Below are 14,227 nucleotides of genomic sequence, written 5' to 3'. Positions count from 1 at the left end.
GTTCCATCACCCCAGGAGCCCCCCGGCCACGCACCCCGACAGACGGACGGACAGACGGGCGCTGAAGCAGAACGGTTTATTCCCCGTCCCCGGAGGGGGAGGGGCAGCTGGCGTGCACAAAAACATTAACCAAAAATTAATAAACCAGGAGTCGGGGGGGGGGGGGGGGGGGGGAAATGGGCAAAGCAGCGAAGGTGGCGGCTGCCCGAAAACGCCAAGGAACGGCCCAGCCCGGCCCCAGCACGGGGGGGGGGTGTCGTCTAGCTGCCCAGTCCCACTGGCCGTGGGGCTCCGAGGCTCTGCCGGGGCAGTGGTGGGAGGACGAGGCCAGCAGCGCAGCGAGGGGCCCAGGGGACCCAGGCGTCCGGGGCGGGGGGCTACGGCACGGAGACGTGGAAGGGGCTGTTGGGGACGTGCTGGTCGCCCCATTTCACCACCAGGACGTAGTCGCCCTTGTCCTTCAGCAGGTAGGAGACGGTGTAGAGCCGGTTCCCCAGGTGCTTCACCACGATCTCCTCGCACGGCGTGCGGGGGCCGTGCACCCCCACCAGCAGCATGCTGTTCCCTGCGGGGACATGGGGGGGTCAGTGTGGGGGCGGGGGACAGCCAGGCACAGCCTGGGTCCCCACCCCTGCCTGATCTTCCCTCCCCCCCAGCCAGCCCCCTGACCTCCTCCCAGCGCCCCCTGAGAACCCCACGCCCCTGAGCCGCGCAGGGTTAGCTAGACTGGCCTGGTTCTGGGGGGGCTGATCTGATCTCCAGAGCAAAAACAGCCGCAGCTGGGCGGGGAGGGGGCCAGAGGAGCTGCCCTCCCAGGCCCCCCCCAGCCACGCCCCACAGACCTGGCCCCACCCCCACCACGCCCCACCTCCCACCTGCTTTACTGCAGTCCACCGTGAAGGAGTTCTTCTGGCCCACGAAGCCTTTGCTCAGCCCCAGCCCCTTGGCCACCACCTTGCTGGCGTCCGAAGTGAACTTGGGGGGCACCCCCTGCAGCACGGCCACCTCCGCCCGCCCGGCCGAGTCCACGAAGACAGAGGACGTCTCGTGCAGGCTGTGGCTGCTCACCAGGCGGGAGCCTGTGGGGGGGAAGATCAGGTTGATATGGGGCAGTGGGGGGGGATTCCCCCCCCTTAGAACCAGCGCAGCTGACGCTGTCTGAGTGTGCAGAGAGCCTGAGCCCATTGCTCGGAGAGACGTGAACCTCCCCCCCATGGGCGGGGCTTGCGACAGGCCCGCCCCCATGCCCAACCACGGCTCCAGGCCCCACACCTGTGATCTTGGCCTTGAAGGGGCTGCCAGCAATGTGGTAGGGGCCACCGTACTTGATGGAGATCAGGTAGCTGCCGGGCACCATGGGTGTGTAGGTCACTTTGTAGCCCTCGGCGCACTCCTGGCAGTCCATCTGCACCTTGGAGGGGCCGTCGATGGTCACGGCCAGCGCCCCGGGGCCCGCATTGGTCGTGTTCACCACAAACTCTGCCGGGCTGCCTGCAAGTGTCATGGGTGTCAATGCCGGCACCCCGCACTCCCAACCCACAGCCCCCAGCCCTGCCAGTGCCCCGCACTCCCAACTTGCAGCCCCTGCCAGCCCAGCCCTGCCAGTGCCCCTCACTGCCGACCCGCAGCCCCTGCCAGCCCAGCCCCAGCCCCTCAGTCCTTACCTGTGGTGCCACCCTCCAGGCCCATGCCGTAGGCAGACACCAGGCCTGGGTCGCCGGCCTGGCCCGGCTCCCCGACGCGGATCTTGAAGGGGCTGCCGGGGATGTGGGAGCCGTTGAACTTGACGTCGATGGAGTAGACGCCGTTCTCCCGCGGGATGAAGCGCACGGCGTATTTATCTGGGGGCAGGGGCAGCATTAGAGGAAGGGGAGCACTGGGGTCCGGTCCCCCAGCAGCCCTGGGGTGTGAGCAGCAGCTTGCTCAGTGGGGAGGGGCTGGCAATTAGAGGGGGTGGGGTGGGGAGCTGGGAGCCCGGACTCCTGGGTTCTCTCCCCGGCTCTGGGAGGGGAGTGGGGGCTAGTGGGGTAGAGCAGGGTGGGCGGGGAGCCCGGACTCCTGGGTTCTCTGCCCCCTGCCCAACCCACCCCGGATCCAGGCCCCGCTCCGTGGGGCGGCCTCACCTTCGTCGATCTCGGTGACGTGACATTCCTCCAGTGCGCCCGAGGGGCTGTGCACCTTGGCATCCAGTGCCCCCTTGGCGCCGTTCAGGCTGACTGCAAAGGAAGCTGGCTGGTTGGCCTTGAGCCCTGACTCCTGGAAGCACAGCAGAGCATTAGCGGGGCCGGGGGACAGGTGGGGGGCAGGACAGGGGGACCAGGGGGTCACCCCACCCCAGCCACATCACTTACCTTCCTGGGCCCAGCTGCTTAAAGAGGGAGAGCTGGGAGCGTCGGCTGGCAGGGCCGGGAAAGGGGGCCAGGGCCAGGCTGGCATTGGGGGGCTAGGAGCCGGGCCTGAGGGGCAGCCCCAGGCTATGGGGGCTCAGGGACCAGTGTCCCAGCAGCCCACAGCAGGGGGCAGGGGGCGGGGGGCAGGATGGAGCTCTCTCTCTTTAAGCAGCTCCTGGCCCGGGCGTCGTCGGGGTCTGTTAAGAGCCTTTAAAAGAGACACGAGAGAAAACCGCAGCGCCCCGGGGCGGTTTGGGGGGCGCCCTGCTGTCCTGGGCCGGCACAGGATCCCAGTCCCCCCCCGGCGGCTGCGCTACCCCCCAGCCAGCAGAGCCCGCCTCTGCACACGGCCCCTCCAGCCCTGGGCCCCACAGCTACCTCTCGATGCCAGAAGGGGCAGACAGGTTACAGCCCCCCTCCCCCCCCCCGGACGGGGGTGTGTGTGGGTGTGGGGGGGTTACACAGGCGGAGACACGGGCGGGGGCGGCATGTTGGGGGGGGGGGGGGAAGCTCTGTCCCGAGGGGCCTGCAGTCACAGGCAGCTCAGTGCGAGCTCCTCACCCACGGAGAGGTTGTGGGACCCCTAAGGAGGTGGGGGCTGGGGGCCTATTTTACCAGGGAAGAGCAAGGGCCTGGCCTGCTGCATTGGGGGGACGAGTTGCTGGGGGGTAGCATCTTTGCCCCCCAGCTTGTCCAGACCTGCCCGTGGGGTCTGACGGAGCAAGCCACATGTCCGGCCCCTGGGAAAGGGGGGGCCGCTAGCTCTGCGAGTGCCCAGGCTCGAGGTGCAGCTGGGGGGCTGCCCCCCAGGCAGTAGCGACTCGGAGCTGGGACGTGCCCCTCACCACAGCGCTCCCCGGCAGCCGCCCCCCAGGGCCCGTGCCGGCGGCCAGGAGGGCGGGGGCCCGGCGGCTTCTCTGGTGCCTCACCTGAAGGCTGGTAACAGTCAAGCGCCGGGCGTCGTGGCAGGGGGCCGTCGCGGGCACCACGAAGGGGCTTTCGGGGACGTGCTCCTCGTTGAACTTCACCGACACCTCGTAGTCCCCTGGGGGAGAGAGGGGGGTTAGCGCCGCCCCAGCCCCGCTGCCGGCCCCCCAGCCCAACCCCTCCGGCCCCAGTCCCCTGGGGGAGAGAGAGGGGGGTTAGCGCCGCCCCAGCGCCACTGCCGGCCCCCCAGCCCGACCCCTCCGGCCCCAGTCCCCTGGGAGGAGAGGGAGGTTAGCGCCGCCCCAGCGCCGGCCCCCCCGGTCCCCCCCGCCAGCGTCAGCTTGGGGGTTTCTCTGCCCCAGCTCCACCCGCCCCCGCCCGTACCGGGCTCCTGGACGACGTAGGCCACGCCGCAGGACCCGTCCTTCCGGTCCTCGAAGGCAATCTCGGCCTTGCTGGGCCCCTCGACGGCGACGGCCAGGCCCCCGGCCCCCGCCTCCCGCGTCCAGATGCTGAACTCGGCTGGGGGGGGAAGACAGCGTTAGCCGGGGGGCTGCGCAGACCCCCGCCCCGCCCGCCCCGGCTCCTGCTCACCTGGCACGCCGGCCTCCGCCCGCTCCAGGCCGGGGCCCCCCGCCCGCACCTTGTGGGCCCCGCCCTCGCCCAGCGGCCCCACGGTGAACTGGAAGGGGCTGCCGGGGACGTGCTGGCCCTTGTACTTGACGCTGACCGAGTGGACGCCGGTCTCGGCGGGCACGAAGCGGACGCAGTAGACGCCATTCTCCGCCTCCAGCACCTCGGCCGCCAGCCCCTGCCCCGAGGGGCCCGTCACCTGGGCCGTCACGTCCGCCAGGCTGATCTCTGGGGGGAGAGGGGGGTCAGACGCCCGCAGCGGCCCCCCCGCCGAGCCTGCCCTGCCCCACGCGCCCCCCTCGCATCCGCTGGGCTGAGCCCCAGCCGGCCTCCCCGAGCCCCCAGCCCCCCAGCTCCCGCCCGCCCCCCTCGCATCCGCCGGGCTGAGCCCCCAGCCCGCCTCCCCGAGCCCCCAGCCCCCGCCCACCCCCATCACATCCGCCGGCCTCCCTGAGCCCCCAGCCGGCCTCCCCGAGCCCCCAGCCCCCGCCCCAGCCGGCCTCCCCGAGCCCCCAGCCCCCTAGCTCCCGCCCGCCCCCCTCGCATCCACCGGGCTGAGCCCCCAGCCCCCCAGCTCCCGCCCGCCCCCGTCACATCCGCCGGCCTCCCCGAGCCCCCAGCCCCCCAGCTCCCGCCCGCCCCCCTCACATCCGCCGGGCTGAGCCCCAGCCAGCCTCCCCGAGCCCCCAGCCGGCCAGCTCCCGCCCGCCCCCCTCGCATCCGCCGGGCTGAGCCCCCAGCCCGCCTCCCCAAGCCCCTAGCCCCCTAGCTCCCGCCTGCCCCCCTCGCATCCGCCGGGCTGAGCCCCCAGCCGGCCTCCCCGAGCCCCCAGCCGGCCAGCTCCCGCCCGCCCCCCTCGCATCCGCCGGGCTGAGCCCCCAGCCCGCCTCCCCAAGCCCCTAGCCCCCTAGCTCCCGCCCGCCCCTGTCACATCCGCCAGGCTGAGCCCCCAGCCCGCCTCCCCGAGCCCCCAGCCCCCTAGCTCCCGCCCGCCCCTGTCACATCCGCCAGGCTGAGTCCCCAGCCGGCCTCCCCGAGCCCCCAGCCCCCGCCTGCCCCCGTCCCATCTGCCAGGCTGAGCCCCCAGCCCTCCAGCTCCGGCCCACCTCCCCGAGCCCCCAGCCCCCCAGCTCCTGCCCCAGATGGCCTCCCCGAGCCCCCAGCCCCCTCCCCTTCTGCTGGGCTGACCCCCCAGCCAGCCTCCCTGAGCCCCCAGCTCCCTCCCGCCCCCTTCCCATCCACCGGGCTGGGCCCCAGCCGGCCTCCCCGAGCCCCCAGCCCCGTCCCATCTGCCGGGCTGAGCTCCCAGCCGGCCTCCCAGAGCCCCCAGCCCCCCAGCTCCAGCCGGCCTCCCAGAGCCCCCAGCTCCCGCCCCAGCTCACCTGGGATCTTGAGGCTCAGGTCACAGGCGCTGCCCACGTTGGCCACGGGGGGGGCACGGCGCCGCCGGGTGATGCTCTCCTTCACCCGCCCCTCGCCCGTCACCTTCACCGAGAAGGGGCTCCCTGTGGGATGGGGGGGGGTAGGGGTCAGGCAGGGCTGGACAGTCACAGACAGAGCCCCATGGCACCTCCCGGGTCACCCAAGTCCCACACAGGGCGTAACACCTTCCAGCTGGACCCATCCCAGGGGTCGCTCTGACCCCCTATTGCTGGGGAAGGCGGTGTGGCCCCCCCGATGCTGGCCGGGCGCCCTGCAGGGACAAGTCCCCCAGGGGCAGAGCCCGGGCCCCATGCTCCGCGCTGGGCCCCCCACCTGGCACGTGCTGGTCAGCGAATTTGATGGAGATGATGTAGTTGCCGGGCTCCGTGGGGCAGTAGGTGACGCGGCAGGTCCCATCCTCCAGGTCTTCCGTGTTTATGTCCACCTTGCTGGGGCCCTCGATGGACAGGCTGAGCCCGCCGTAGCCTGGGGGGGGCAGGAGGGAGTGGGGGGGCTGCAGGCCATCCAAGCATCCCCCTGCACAGAGAACTCAGGGGTCCTGGCTCCGAGCCCCTGCTCTAACCCACCAGACCCCACTCCTCCCACAGCAAGGAGAGCATAAGAACAGCCCTATAGGTCTGACCAAGGGTCCATCTAGCCCAGTGTTCTGGTCGCTTTTTTGACGGCCGCTGCACATTGAGTGGATGGGTTCAGAGAACTAGCCACACTGACGCCAAGATCTTTCTCAAGGGGTAGCAGCTAATTTAGACCCCCCTATTTTATATGTATGGTTGGGATGATGTTTTCCCACGTGCATTACTTTGCACTTAACATGAAATTTCATTTGCCATTTTGTTGCCCAGTCACCTAGTTTTGGGAGGTCTTTGTGTAGCTCTTCGCAGTCTGCCTGGGACTTGACTATCTTGAGTAATTTTGTATCATCCGCAAATTTTGCCACCTCACTGTTTACCCCTTTTCCCAGGTCATTTATGAATGTGTTGAATAGGACTGGGCCCAGAACAGACCCCTGGGGGACACCGCTATTTACCTCTCTCCATTCTGAGAACTGAGCATTTATTCCTACCCTTTGTGTCCTGTCGTTTAACCAGTTACCGATCCATGAGAGGACCTTCCCCCTTATCCCGTGGCAGCTTCCTTTGCGTAAGAGCCTTTCATGAGGGACCTTGTCAAAGGCTTTCTGAAAATCTAAGTACACTGGATCCCCTTGGTCCACATGCTTGTTGACCCCCTCAAAGAATTCCAGCAGATTGCGAGGCAGGATTTCCCTTTACGAAAACCATGTTGACTCTTCCTCAACAAATTCTGTTCATCTGCCTGACAATATTGTTCTTTATTATAGTTTCAACCAGTTTGCCCGGTACTGAAGTCAGGCATACAGGCCTGTAATTGCCAGGATCACCTCTGGAGCCCTTTTTTAAAACTGGCGTCACATTAGCTCCCCTCCAGCCATCGGGAACAGAGGCCGATTTAAGTGATGGGTTACAGACCACAGGTAGTAGTTCTGAAATGTCACATTTGAGCCCTTCCGAACTCTTGGGTGAATCCCATCTACTCCTGGTGACTTATTGCCATTTATCAATTTGTTCCAAAACCTCCTCTAGTGACACCTCAGTCTGGGACAGTTCCTCAGAGCTGTCAAAGTCCTGGCTCCCAGCCCCCCCGTTCCAGCCCATCAGACCCCCTCCCCTCCCGGAGCTGGGAGAGAACCCAGGCGTCCTGCGGCCGCACCTGCGTCCCGGGTGTCGATGAGGAACTCTGCTGGCTCGAAGGTGCGGCCCTCGCTGAGGCCGGGCCCCGAGACGCGGACCCGGCTGGCATCACCGATCTCCGACTGGCTGATGGTCACCGTGATGGGGCTGCTGGGGACGTGCTGCCCATTCCGCTTGATGTTCACCAGGTGCTCGCCCACCTCCTTGGGCACGAACGAGATGCCTGGGGGAAGTCAGGAGTGAGGGGCACCGGCAGAGCTGGGAGGGGCAGGGCCGGGCTGGCAGGGGCTGCGGGTCGGGAGTGAGGGGCACCGGCAGGGCCGGGGGGAGCACAGGTCTGGGCTAGCAGGGGCTGGGGGGGGGGGGGGGGGGGTTGGAAGAGCCAGGGGGCACTGGCCCGGGGGGGGGGGGGGAGAAACTCACCTACATGGCCGTTGCGCAGCCGCTTGAGCTGGCAGGGCTCCTCGCGCCCTGACGGGGGGGTGACGGTCGCCGTCAGCTGGCTCAGATCAGTCTCCGCGATGTCCAGGGGGATGTCAGCCGAAGAGCCGACCTTCAGCTGGGACATTCGCAGCGTGTCGTCGCCTGGGGGGGGGGGGGAAAAACGGGACACGTGAGCTGAGGGGACCCCCAGCCCTGAACCCCCAGCCCAGCCCAGCCCCTCCCTCCACCCTGCCCCCAACTTGTCCTGCTCCACCCCACCCCCCAACCCCAGCCGGTTCCCCCCCAGCCCCTCCGCAGCCCAGGAGGGGAAGCCCTGCCCCCCACCCCACCCCAGGAGCCCCCCGCCACTGACCGGTGATGCGGGCGGTGAAGGGGCTGCCTGCGATGTGCTTCTCGTTGTATTTCACCACGATGCTGTAGTCGCCGGGCAGCATGGGCAGGTAGGAGACACTGCAGGTGCAGTCCTGATTGTCGGTGCAGCTGATCTCGGCCTTGGAGGGGCCCTCGACCCCCAGGGACAGCCCTCCTGTAGCAGGGAGAGGTCAGCGCAGCTGCTGGCCCCCCTCCCAGTCCAGCCCCCACCCAGCACCATCATGCAGACTGACCGGTCAGGGTCTCCTGGCCTCCCGGCTCTAATCGCCAGACCCCACTGCCCTTCCGTAGCCAGGGAGGGAACCCAGGCGTCCTGGATCCCGGCCCCCCTGGTTCTAGCCCACCGGACTCCTCTACCTTCCTGGTTTCTCTCCCAGCCCCCTCCCCCCCACTCTAACCACCAGACCCCACCCCACCCGCGCCCCGCGCCAGGGAGGGAACCCAGGCGTCCAGCCTCACCTTCGCCGGCGTCCTTGGTGTTGACTGTGAAAGTGGCCGGCTTGTTGACCACGCCGTGGATCAGCCCCGGGCCGTAGGCTGTGACGTGCCCGCTGTTGACGTAGTCCACGTAGAACTGCAGGGGGCTCCCTGGGGGGCACGGGGTGGGGGTGTCAGAGTCTGCATCGGCCCCTCCCCCCAGCCACAGGGCCCCCCTGCTCCCCTCGGCGCCTGGGTTGTGGGCCCATCCATAACACCTGGGATGTACCCCCTCCCGCCCCCCTGCGGCACCTGGGACGTGCCCCCCCCGCCCCCGGCACCTGGGATGTGCAGGCTGTCACAGCGGATGTCCATCTCGTGCAGCCCGGCCTCAGTGGGTGCGTATCTCACCGTCACCGTCCCGTCCTTGTTGTCCGTGATATCCGGCTTGGCCACCTTCCCCGAGGGCATCCGGACCTCGCCTGGGGGGGCAGAACACGCGCACTGGAGTCAGTCCTGGCTTACAGCGGCCCCCCTGCTGGGGAGACATGGCCCCTCTGGGCCGGTTATACAGGCCTTGAGCCCATGGGGGGGGGGGGGGGGGCGAAGATGATCTCCTCTCCGTGAAACGCAGCCCCACTGGAGACAGGATGTGACACCCTGGCACCCCAATATTCACCCATCGAGGTGTCGTTCTCCAAGTCTGGATCTGCTTGGCAGTGACAGGCCCATCGGGGGGGGGGGGGGGGTGTTTGTGTGCGTCAGTAAAAAGGCTCGTTGAGGAAACGCACCCACACACCAGGGTCACCCCAGGGACTGGGTCCACTAGAAAGCTCTCCAAGGTTGCCCTGCACCATGGGAAGTGTGGGACCCAGGTAAGAGCTTTCCAGCAAGTGGGGAGAAGATAGAAAAGGGGGGGGACAGTGACATCATAGGGGGACCTCGCTCTCCCTGCGAAAACACCCCTGGAAACACCGAGGGGCAAGTGCTGGGCCCAGGCGAAGGGACTTGTGCATGAAAACCTGGGAAAGCCCAGGCAGCTTATGCCGTAAGAACCTGCCGGCCTGTTTCTCGCCCCGGGTGAGAATTGGCTGATTTACACCCCACCTAGCGAGTGGGACGCTCAGTTTGGGGGTTTGTTTAGTTGCTGGGTGATCTGCTTCCATCTGCTGCTCTCCCTTAGAGTCACTTATAAACTCTGTTGTCGTTAATACACTTGGTTTGGTTCTGTCTAAAACCAGGGTGTGGAAATCCTGCCTGGGGGCAGAAAGCCGGGCACCTCCCTCTCCACATCGCAGGAGGGGGCGACCATCACGAGCTTGCGCTGTGCACTTCCCGGGGCAGCGCCAGACGGTACCATTGGGGGTTTACAGTCGGGGGGGGGAGAGGGGGGGCACTTGAGTAACTGGGCAGTTCCTTAGCCGAGCTCCCCCAGGCAGAGCTGATCTCAGCATGCGTGTGGCGTGGCAGCTGGGTGTCTCCCTACCTGTGTGTCTGCTGGCGAAAGAGCGAGCTTGGGAACTTACCACCACAGCACAGTGTGACCGGAGCCCAAGCTGGTGGGTCAGGGGGGCTCAGTGGTACCCCAGTTCCAAGTGGCACCCCAGGGGAAACCCCTCACACGGGATGCCAGGCCAGAGGGGCCATGGGCGTGATCCAAGGGGGGCAGGGGACAACCAGGCCAGAGGGGAAGGGATTACCAGGCCAGACGCCAGGGTTGATGGGCCCACAGGGCTACTCTGGCTATATTAGGATCTCCCCTGTCCTAGGGGACCGAGTGGGGTGGGGGGGGGGGAAAAACCAGCTGCCGGTGAGGGGGAGAGTCTGTTGGATGTCAGGGGCTGCCGCCCCAGAGCATCTGCCCCCAAGACTTACCCGTGATCTCCCCCTTCTTGATGGTGAACGGAATGACCAGGTCAAACGGCCGCAGCCCGGCCACGTCCAGGCCGTTGACTCCCATCAGGGGACGGTCCGTGGCCTATGAAAGACGCACGAGACCCCCCCAGGCAGAGCGGTGAGGGGGGGGGTTGCTGTAAGGAGAGCTGGGGAAGCATGGCCTCCCCCAGATGCTACAGGGGCCCCGGCACAGCCCAGAGGGGGACTCCCACAGTGCCCAGCTGGGAGGATGTGCTCAGCCACAGTCCAGCGTGCGAGCAAGTTTCGAGTCCGGGGAGACGGGCTGTGTTGTCGTTACTTTGTGGCCTGTCTGGAGCATCTTGTGTCACTGCGCTGGGCTGCGACACCAGGATGGGACGAGGTGAGGCTAGACAGGGAAGGGACGGGGCAGACAGGTGTGGATCTCAGCCTCCCCTGCACACTCACCAGGACCTGGAAGGGGCTGTTGGGGATGTGCTCCCCCCCGAAGCGGACACAGATAACGTATTTCCCGGGCTGGGGGGCCGTGTAGAAGATGTCGAAGGTGCCATCCTCGTTCTCCACCACGTCCACGTCCACCTCGGAGCCATCAGGTGTGCAGACCGTACAGGTCACCTTCCCTTTGCCCGCTGCCTTGGTGTCCACCGTGATCACGGTCTCTTCCCCGATCTGGATGGTGGGGCCGATCCCAGCGCCTGGGGGGCGGGGGGGATTGAGAATCTGTCCAAGCCACACCCCCCTCCACCCGCCACCCCCTCATGCAACTCCAGCAGCCGGGAAAGGAAATCCCCATTCCGCCCCCACGATCAGGGCGCCCCTCCGCGCCAGGCGCTGCACAGACCCTGCTGGGAGTCGGGGGGCTCCCCAGCCCTGCAAACGCCCCCACCGAGCGAGGTCGGGGCTGTCAGGCCAGGAGCTGCATAGATCCCCAAACAGACTTGGGGGCCACCCCGAGGGGTGCAGCAATGAGCCAGCTGAGATTGGGGTCCCTGTCAGGCCACATGCTGCATGGATCTCCCGTCTGGCCCCCATCCAGGTTCACAGCCCCCTCCCCATCCCTGGCAGCGCCCAGCGTGATGGGGCCCCAATCCCAGCCCAGACCTGACCTATCCCATCGCTCCCCCCACTATCCCCTTCCCAAACAGCTGAGAACCGGACAACTTGTGCCATGCGGCCCCCAGGATGGAGAGCATTAAGCTGGCAGTTAAAGCCCCAGCAGCAAAGCAAAGCAGCATGGTGTCGGCCCCCCACCCTCGGGCCAACCTGACCCCTCCCCTGGCAAGCAAGCAACCTGACAGTGGGAGGTCTAGCTTGGATATTAGGAAAAACTTTTTCACTAGCAGGGTGGTGAAGCCCTGGAATGGGTTACCTAGGCAGGTGGTGGAATCTCCTTCCTGAGAGGTTTTTAAGGTCAGGCAGGACCAAGCCCTGGCTGGGATGATTTAGTTGGGGATTGGTCCTGCTCTGGGCAGGGGGTTGGACTCGATGACCTCCTGAGTCCCTTCCAACCCTGATATTCTAGGATTCTAGGTCCTGGGGGGGCCTTGGGAGGCCGGAGACCCCCACCAATCATTCAGGACGGGTCTGCCCATTGAGCAGGGGTGGGGGAGTCCGTGGGACCTCCCCCAGATCCCGGGGTTTGGGCTGAAAAACGGACATTTCAAAGCAAAGCCGAGAGCCGTCCCTGCCCCTCCCCGGAGATGTGGCCCCTCGGCATGCGAGGTTTGGGGGCTCCGAGCCCCGGGGCAAACCCCAAAGCAGGTGGCTCGAGACGGGGTTTGGTTAGCAATTGGGTGGGGCACCGGGTCAAACTTTCGTTTCAGCTCAGCAAAAGGAGGCTGGCCCTGGGCTCGCCGAAAACCACCCAGTCAGAACTCGAAATAGAATCATAGAATATCAGGGTTGGAAGGGACCCCAGAAGGTCATCTAGTCCAACCCCCTGCTCGAAGCAGGACCAATTCCCAGTTATTAGAAATAGCTTCATTTCGGCCCCAAACTTCATCCGCCAGCCAGAAAAACCCACCGGGAACGTCCCTGCCAGTCAGCTTGAGGCTCGTTCTCCCCTGAAACGCCTGTCCGGGCACAAGTTTGACTCCGTTTCCTCACAGAGAAAAATCAATCCGAGCCTTTGAATAGTCGGCTCCTGGAGCATGTTTGTAAAGCCAAGAACTTTGGTTCAAACCTCCAGGGTGGGCTTTAGCAGCCCTGGTTCCCGGTCTCTACGCGCGATGCCGGGGAAGGAAACTCTTGGTGGCTAAGAGCTGCGAGGAGACGACCCAGCGAGGGCGGCTCCGTGCAACCCGCACGACCACGGAGATGAGTCAGACGCTCTCTGCTCGAGGCAGGATCTCAGCCCGGAGACAGGCTGGGGCGGGGGGAGAGGAACAGAAAGCCTCAGCACTGAGTCAAAGGCCCCGATTTCCTCTTGCAGACATGATTTTCAGCCCAGTCCTGCAGGGCAGGGCAGGGCAAGGCAAATCAGGGATTGAGGGAGCTGCATTTTAAAGGTGAAAAAGGAAGTTTTAAGCCAAAGCCAGGGAGGTCTGAATGCGCCTGGAGGCAGCGGCTGGAAGGGGAAGGAAGCTGCTTCGCCCCACAAGGGAGCAGGGCCCTGCCTGGCTGAATCGCCGATGGGTGCCCTGGGACCCTGCGAGGGTCCCTTGCGAATCTCAGCTCCAGAGTCACAGATCCGGCGTTGGGGCCTTCCCCAGGCCCCCTTACGGAGCGGGAGTCAGCCGTGGGGCGCAGGGTGAGACGGCCGGCGTGCACAGGGCGGAGCTGCTGCCAGGAGGGGGGGGGGGGGGTCAGCCATCCCTCCCTCCCTCCCGAAGCCATGCAGCCCCGGGCCACGCGGCCATGCAGGGAGGGGGTGGGTGCAACGGCTGGCTTACCTAGCCCGTGACCTCCGATCGACACTACGGTGACAGGGCAGAGAAGCGAGGAAAGGTCAAGTGAGACACGGATCACACCCCCGGCGGCTCCCCACCCGCCTCCCGCGGTGCCGGGGCCCGGAGGTGGCTGCCGAAGCAGGTGATGTGTGGCAGCGTGAGGGTGCGCGGCCTCCCGCCCGCCCCATGCCCGCCCCCCGCAGCGCTCACCGGTGACGGTGCACTTGCTGGCATCGCCGGTGGGCAGGGCGCGGATGCGGTAGGGTGAGTAGGGGATCTCGTCCCCGCCGTATTTGATGAGGATGGTGTAGCGGCCCGTCGTGTCCGGCACGTAGGAGACCGTGTAGGTGCCGTCCTGGTTGTCTCGGATCGTGGCCTTCTTGGGCTTCCCCTCAGGGTCCTGCGGGGCGTCAGGGGGAGGGGGATGAAGAGAGAACAGACCGCCCCCCCCCCACGGCAGGCAGCCCTCTCCTGCTCCCTGTAATTGGCACAGCCCCTCGCCAGCGTCCTGGGGGTGAAGAGAGAGAACAGACTCCCCTCCGCCCCCCCAGCAGCCCCCTCCCGCCCTGCTCACCGTGATCTGCACGGCCAGCAGCCCCTCGCCGGCGTCCTTGGCGTCAATGGTGAACTCCACGGGCAGGCTGGCGGGGACCCCGGTGGTGTTGAGCCCGGGGCCGCTGGCCTTCACCTTGCTGGCATCGTGCGTGGGCAGAACCTTCACCTTGAAGGGGCTGGAGAAGGGGGTGGGGGTCAGTGCCGGCGCAGCTCCCCCCTGGTGTGGGGCGAGGTCTCCGCTGGATGGCCACCCCAGCACCCGCTCCCCATGCCCACGCCTAGCCCCCTACACCCAGCCCAGCCATGGCTGCTCCAGCCCCTTTCCTCTGCATGGTGCCCTGGCTTAATCCCCTATTGAGCCCACAAAAGCACAGGGCACCCCTGCCCTGCACTCAGCCCCCCGCCGGCACCCCCATACCTGCGTGGCACTTCCTGGTCTCCGTAGTGGACGGCGATGCTGTAAGGCCCCTCACGGCTGGGCACGTAGCTCACTGTCTGGGTGCCGTCGGTGTTGTCCACCACCTCCACCGGCTCCACCACACCTGGGGGAGGGAGATGTCGGGGATCAGGAGGT

At 66.6% G+C, this 14,227-nt stretch overlaps 1 protein-coding gene across 1 annotated transcript in view; it reads right to left on the bottom strand.

The window, feature by feature from the left end:
• Nucleotides 1-226: 226 nt before the first annotated feature.
• Nucleotides 227-14,227, bottom strand: part of FLNA (filamin A) — a 31,399-nt gene continuing 17,398 nt past the window's right edge. The window contains 21 exon segments of the mRNA XM_074937555.1: nucleotides 227-565; nucleotides 876-1,079; nucleotides 1,273-1,491; nucleotides 1,665-1,841; nucleotides 2,124-2,256; nucleotides 3,320-3,435; nucleotides 3,702-3,839; nucleotides 3,912-4,178; nucleotides 5,333-5,455; nucleotides 5,706-5,858; nucleotides 7,122-7,325; nucleotides 7,526-7,687; nucleotides 7,899-8,072; nucleotides 8,378-8,506; nucleotides 8,677-8,817; nucleotides 10,211-10,313; nucleotides 10,658-10,905; nucleotides 13,102-13,125; nucleotides 13,309-13,498; nucleotides 13,673-13,829; nucleotides 14,072-14,195. Of these exon segments, the coding sequence (XP_074793656.1) occupies nucleotides 378-565; nucleotides 876-1,079; nucleotides 1,273-1,491; nucleotides 1,665-1,841; nucleotides 2,124-2,256; nucleotides 3,320-3,435; nucleotides 3,702-3,839; nucleotides 3,912-4,178; nucleotides 5,333-5,455; nucleotides 5,706-5,858; nucleotides 7,122-7,325; nucleotides 7,526-7,687; nucleotides 7,899-8,072; nucleotides 8,378-8,506; nucleotides 8,677-8,817; nucleotides 10,211-10,313; nucleotides 10,658-10,905; nucleotides 13,102-13,125; nucleotides 13,309-13,498; nucleotides 13,673-13,829; nucleotides 14,072-14,195 (3,374 nt within the window). The 3' untranslated portion in view covers nucleotides 227-377.

Source organism: Natator depressus, chromosome 23, assembly GCF_965152275.1.
Source record: "Natator depressus isolate rNatDep1 chromosome 23, rNatDep2.hap1, whole genome shotgun sequence".
In the NCBI taxonomy this organism is placed as follows: Eukaryota; Metazoa; Chordata; order Testudines; family Cheloniidae; genus Natator; species Natator depressus.
This window is presented reverse-complemented; position numbering and strand designations above follow the sequence as displayed.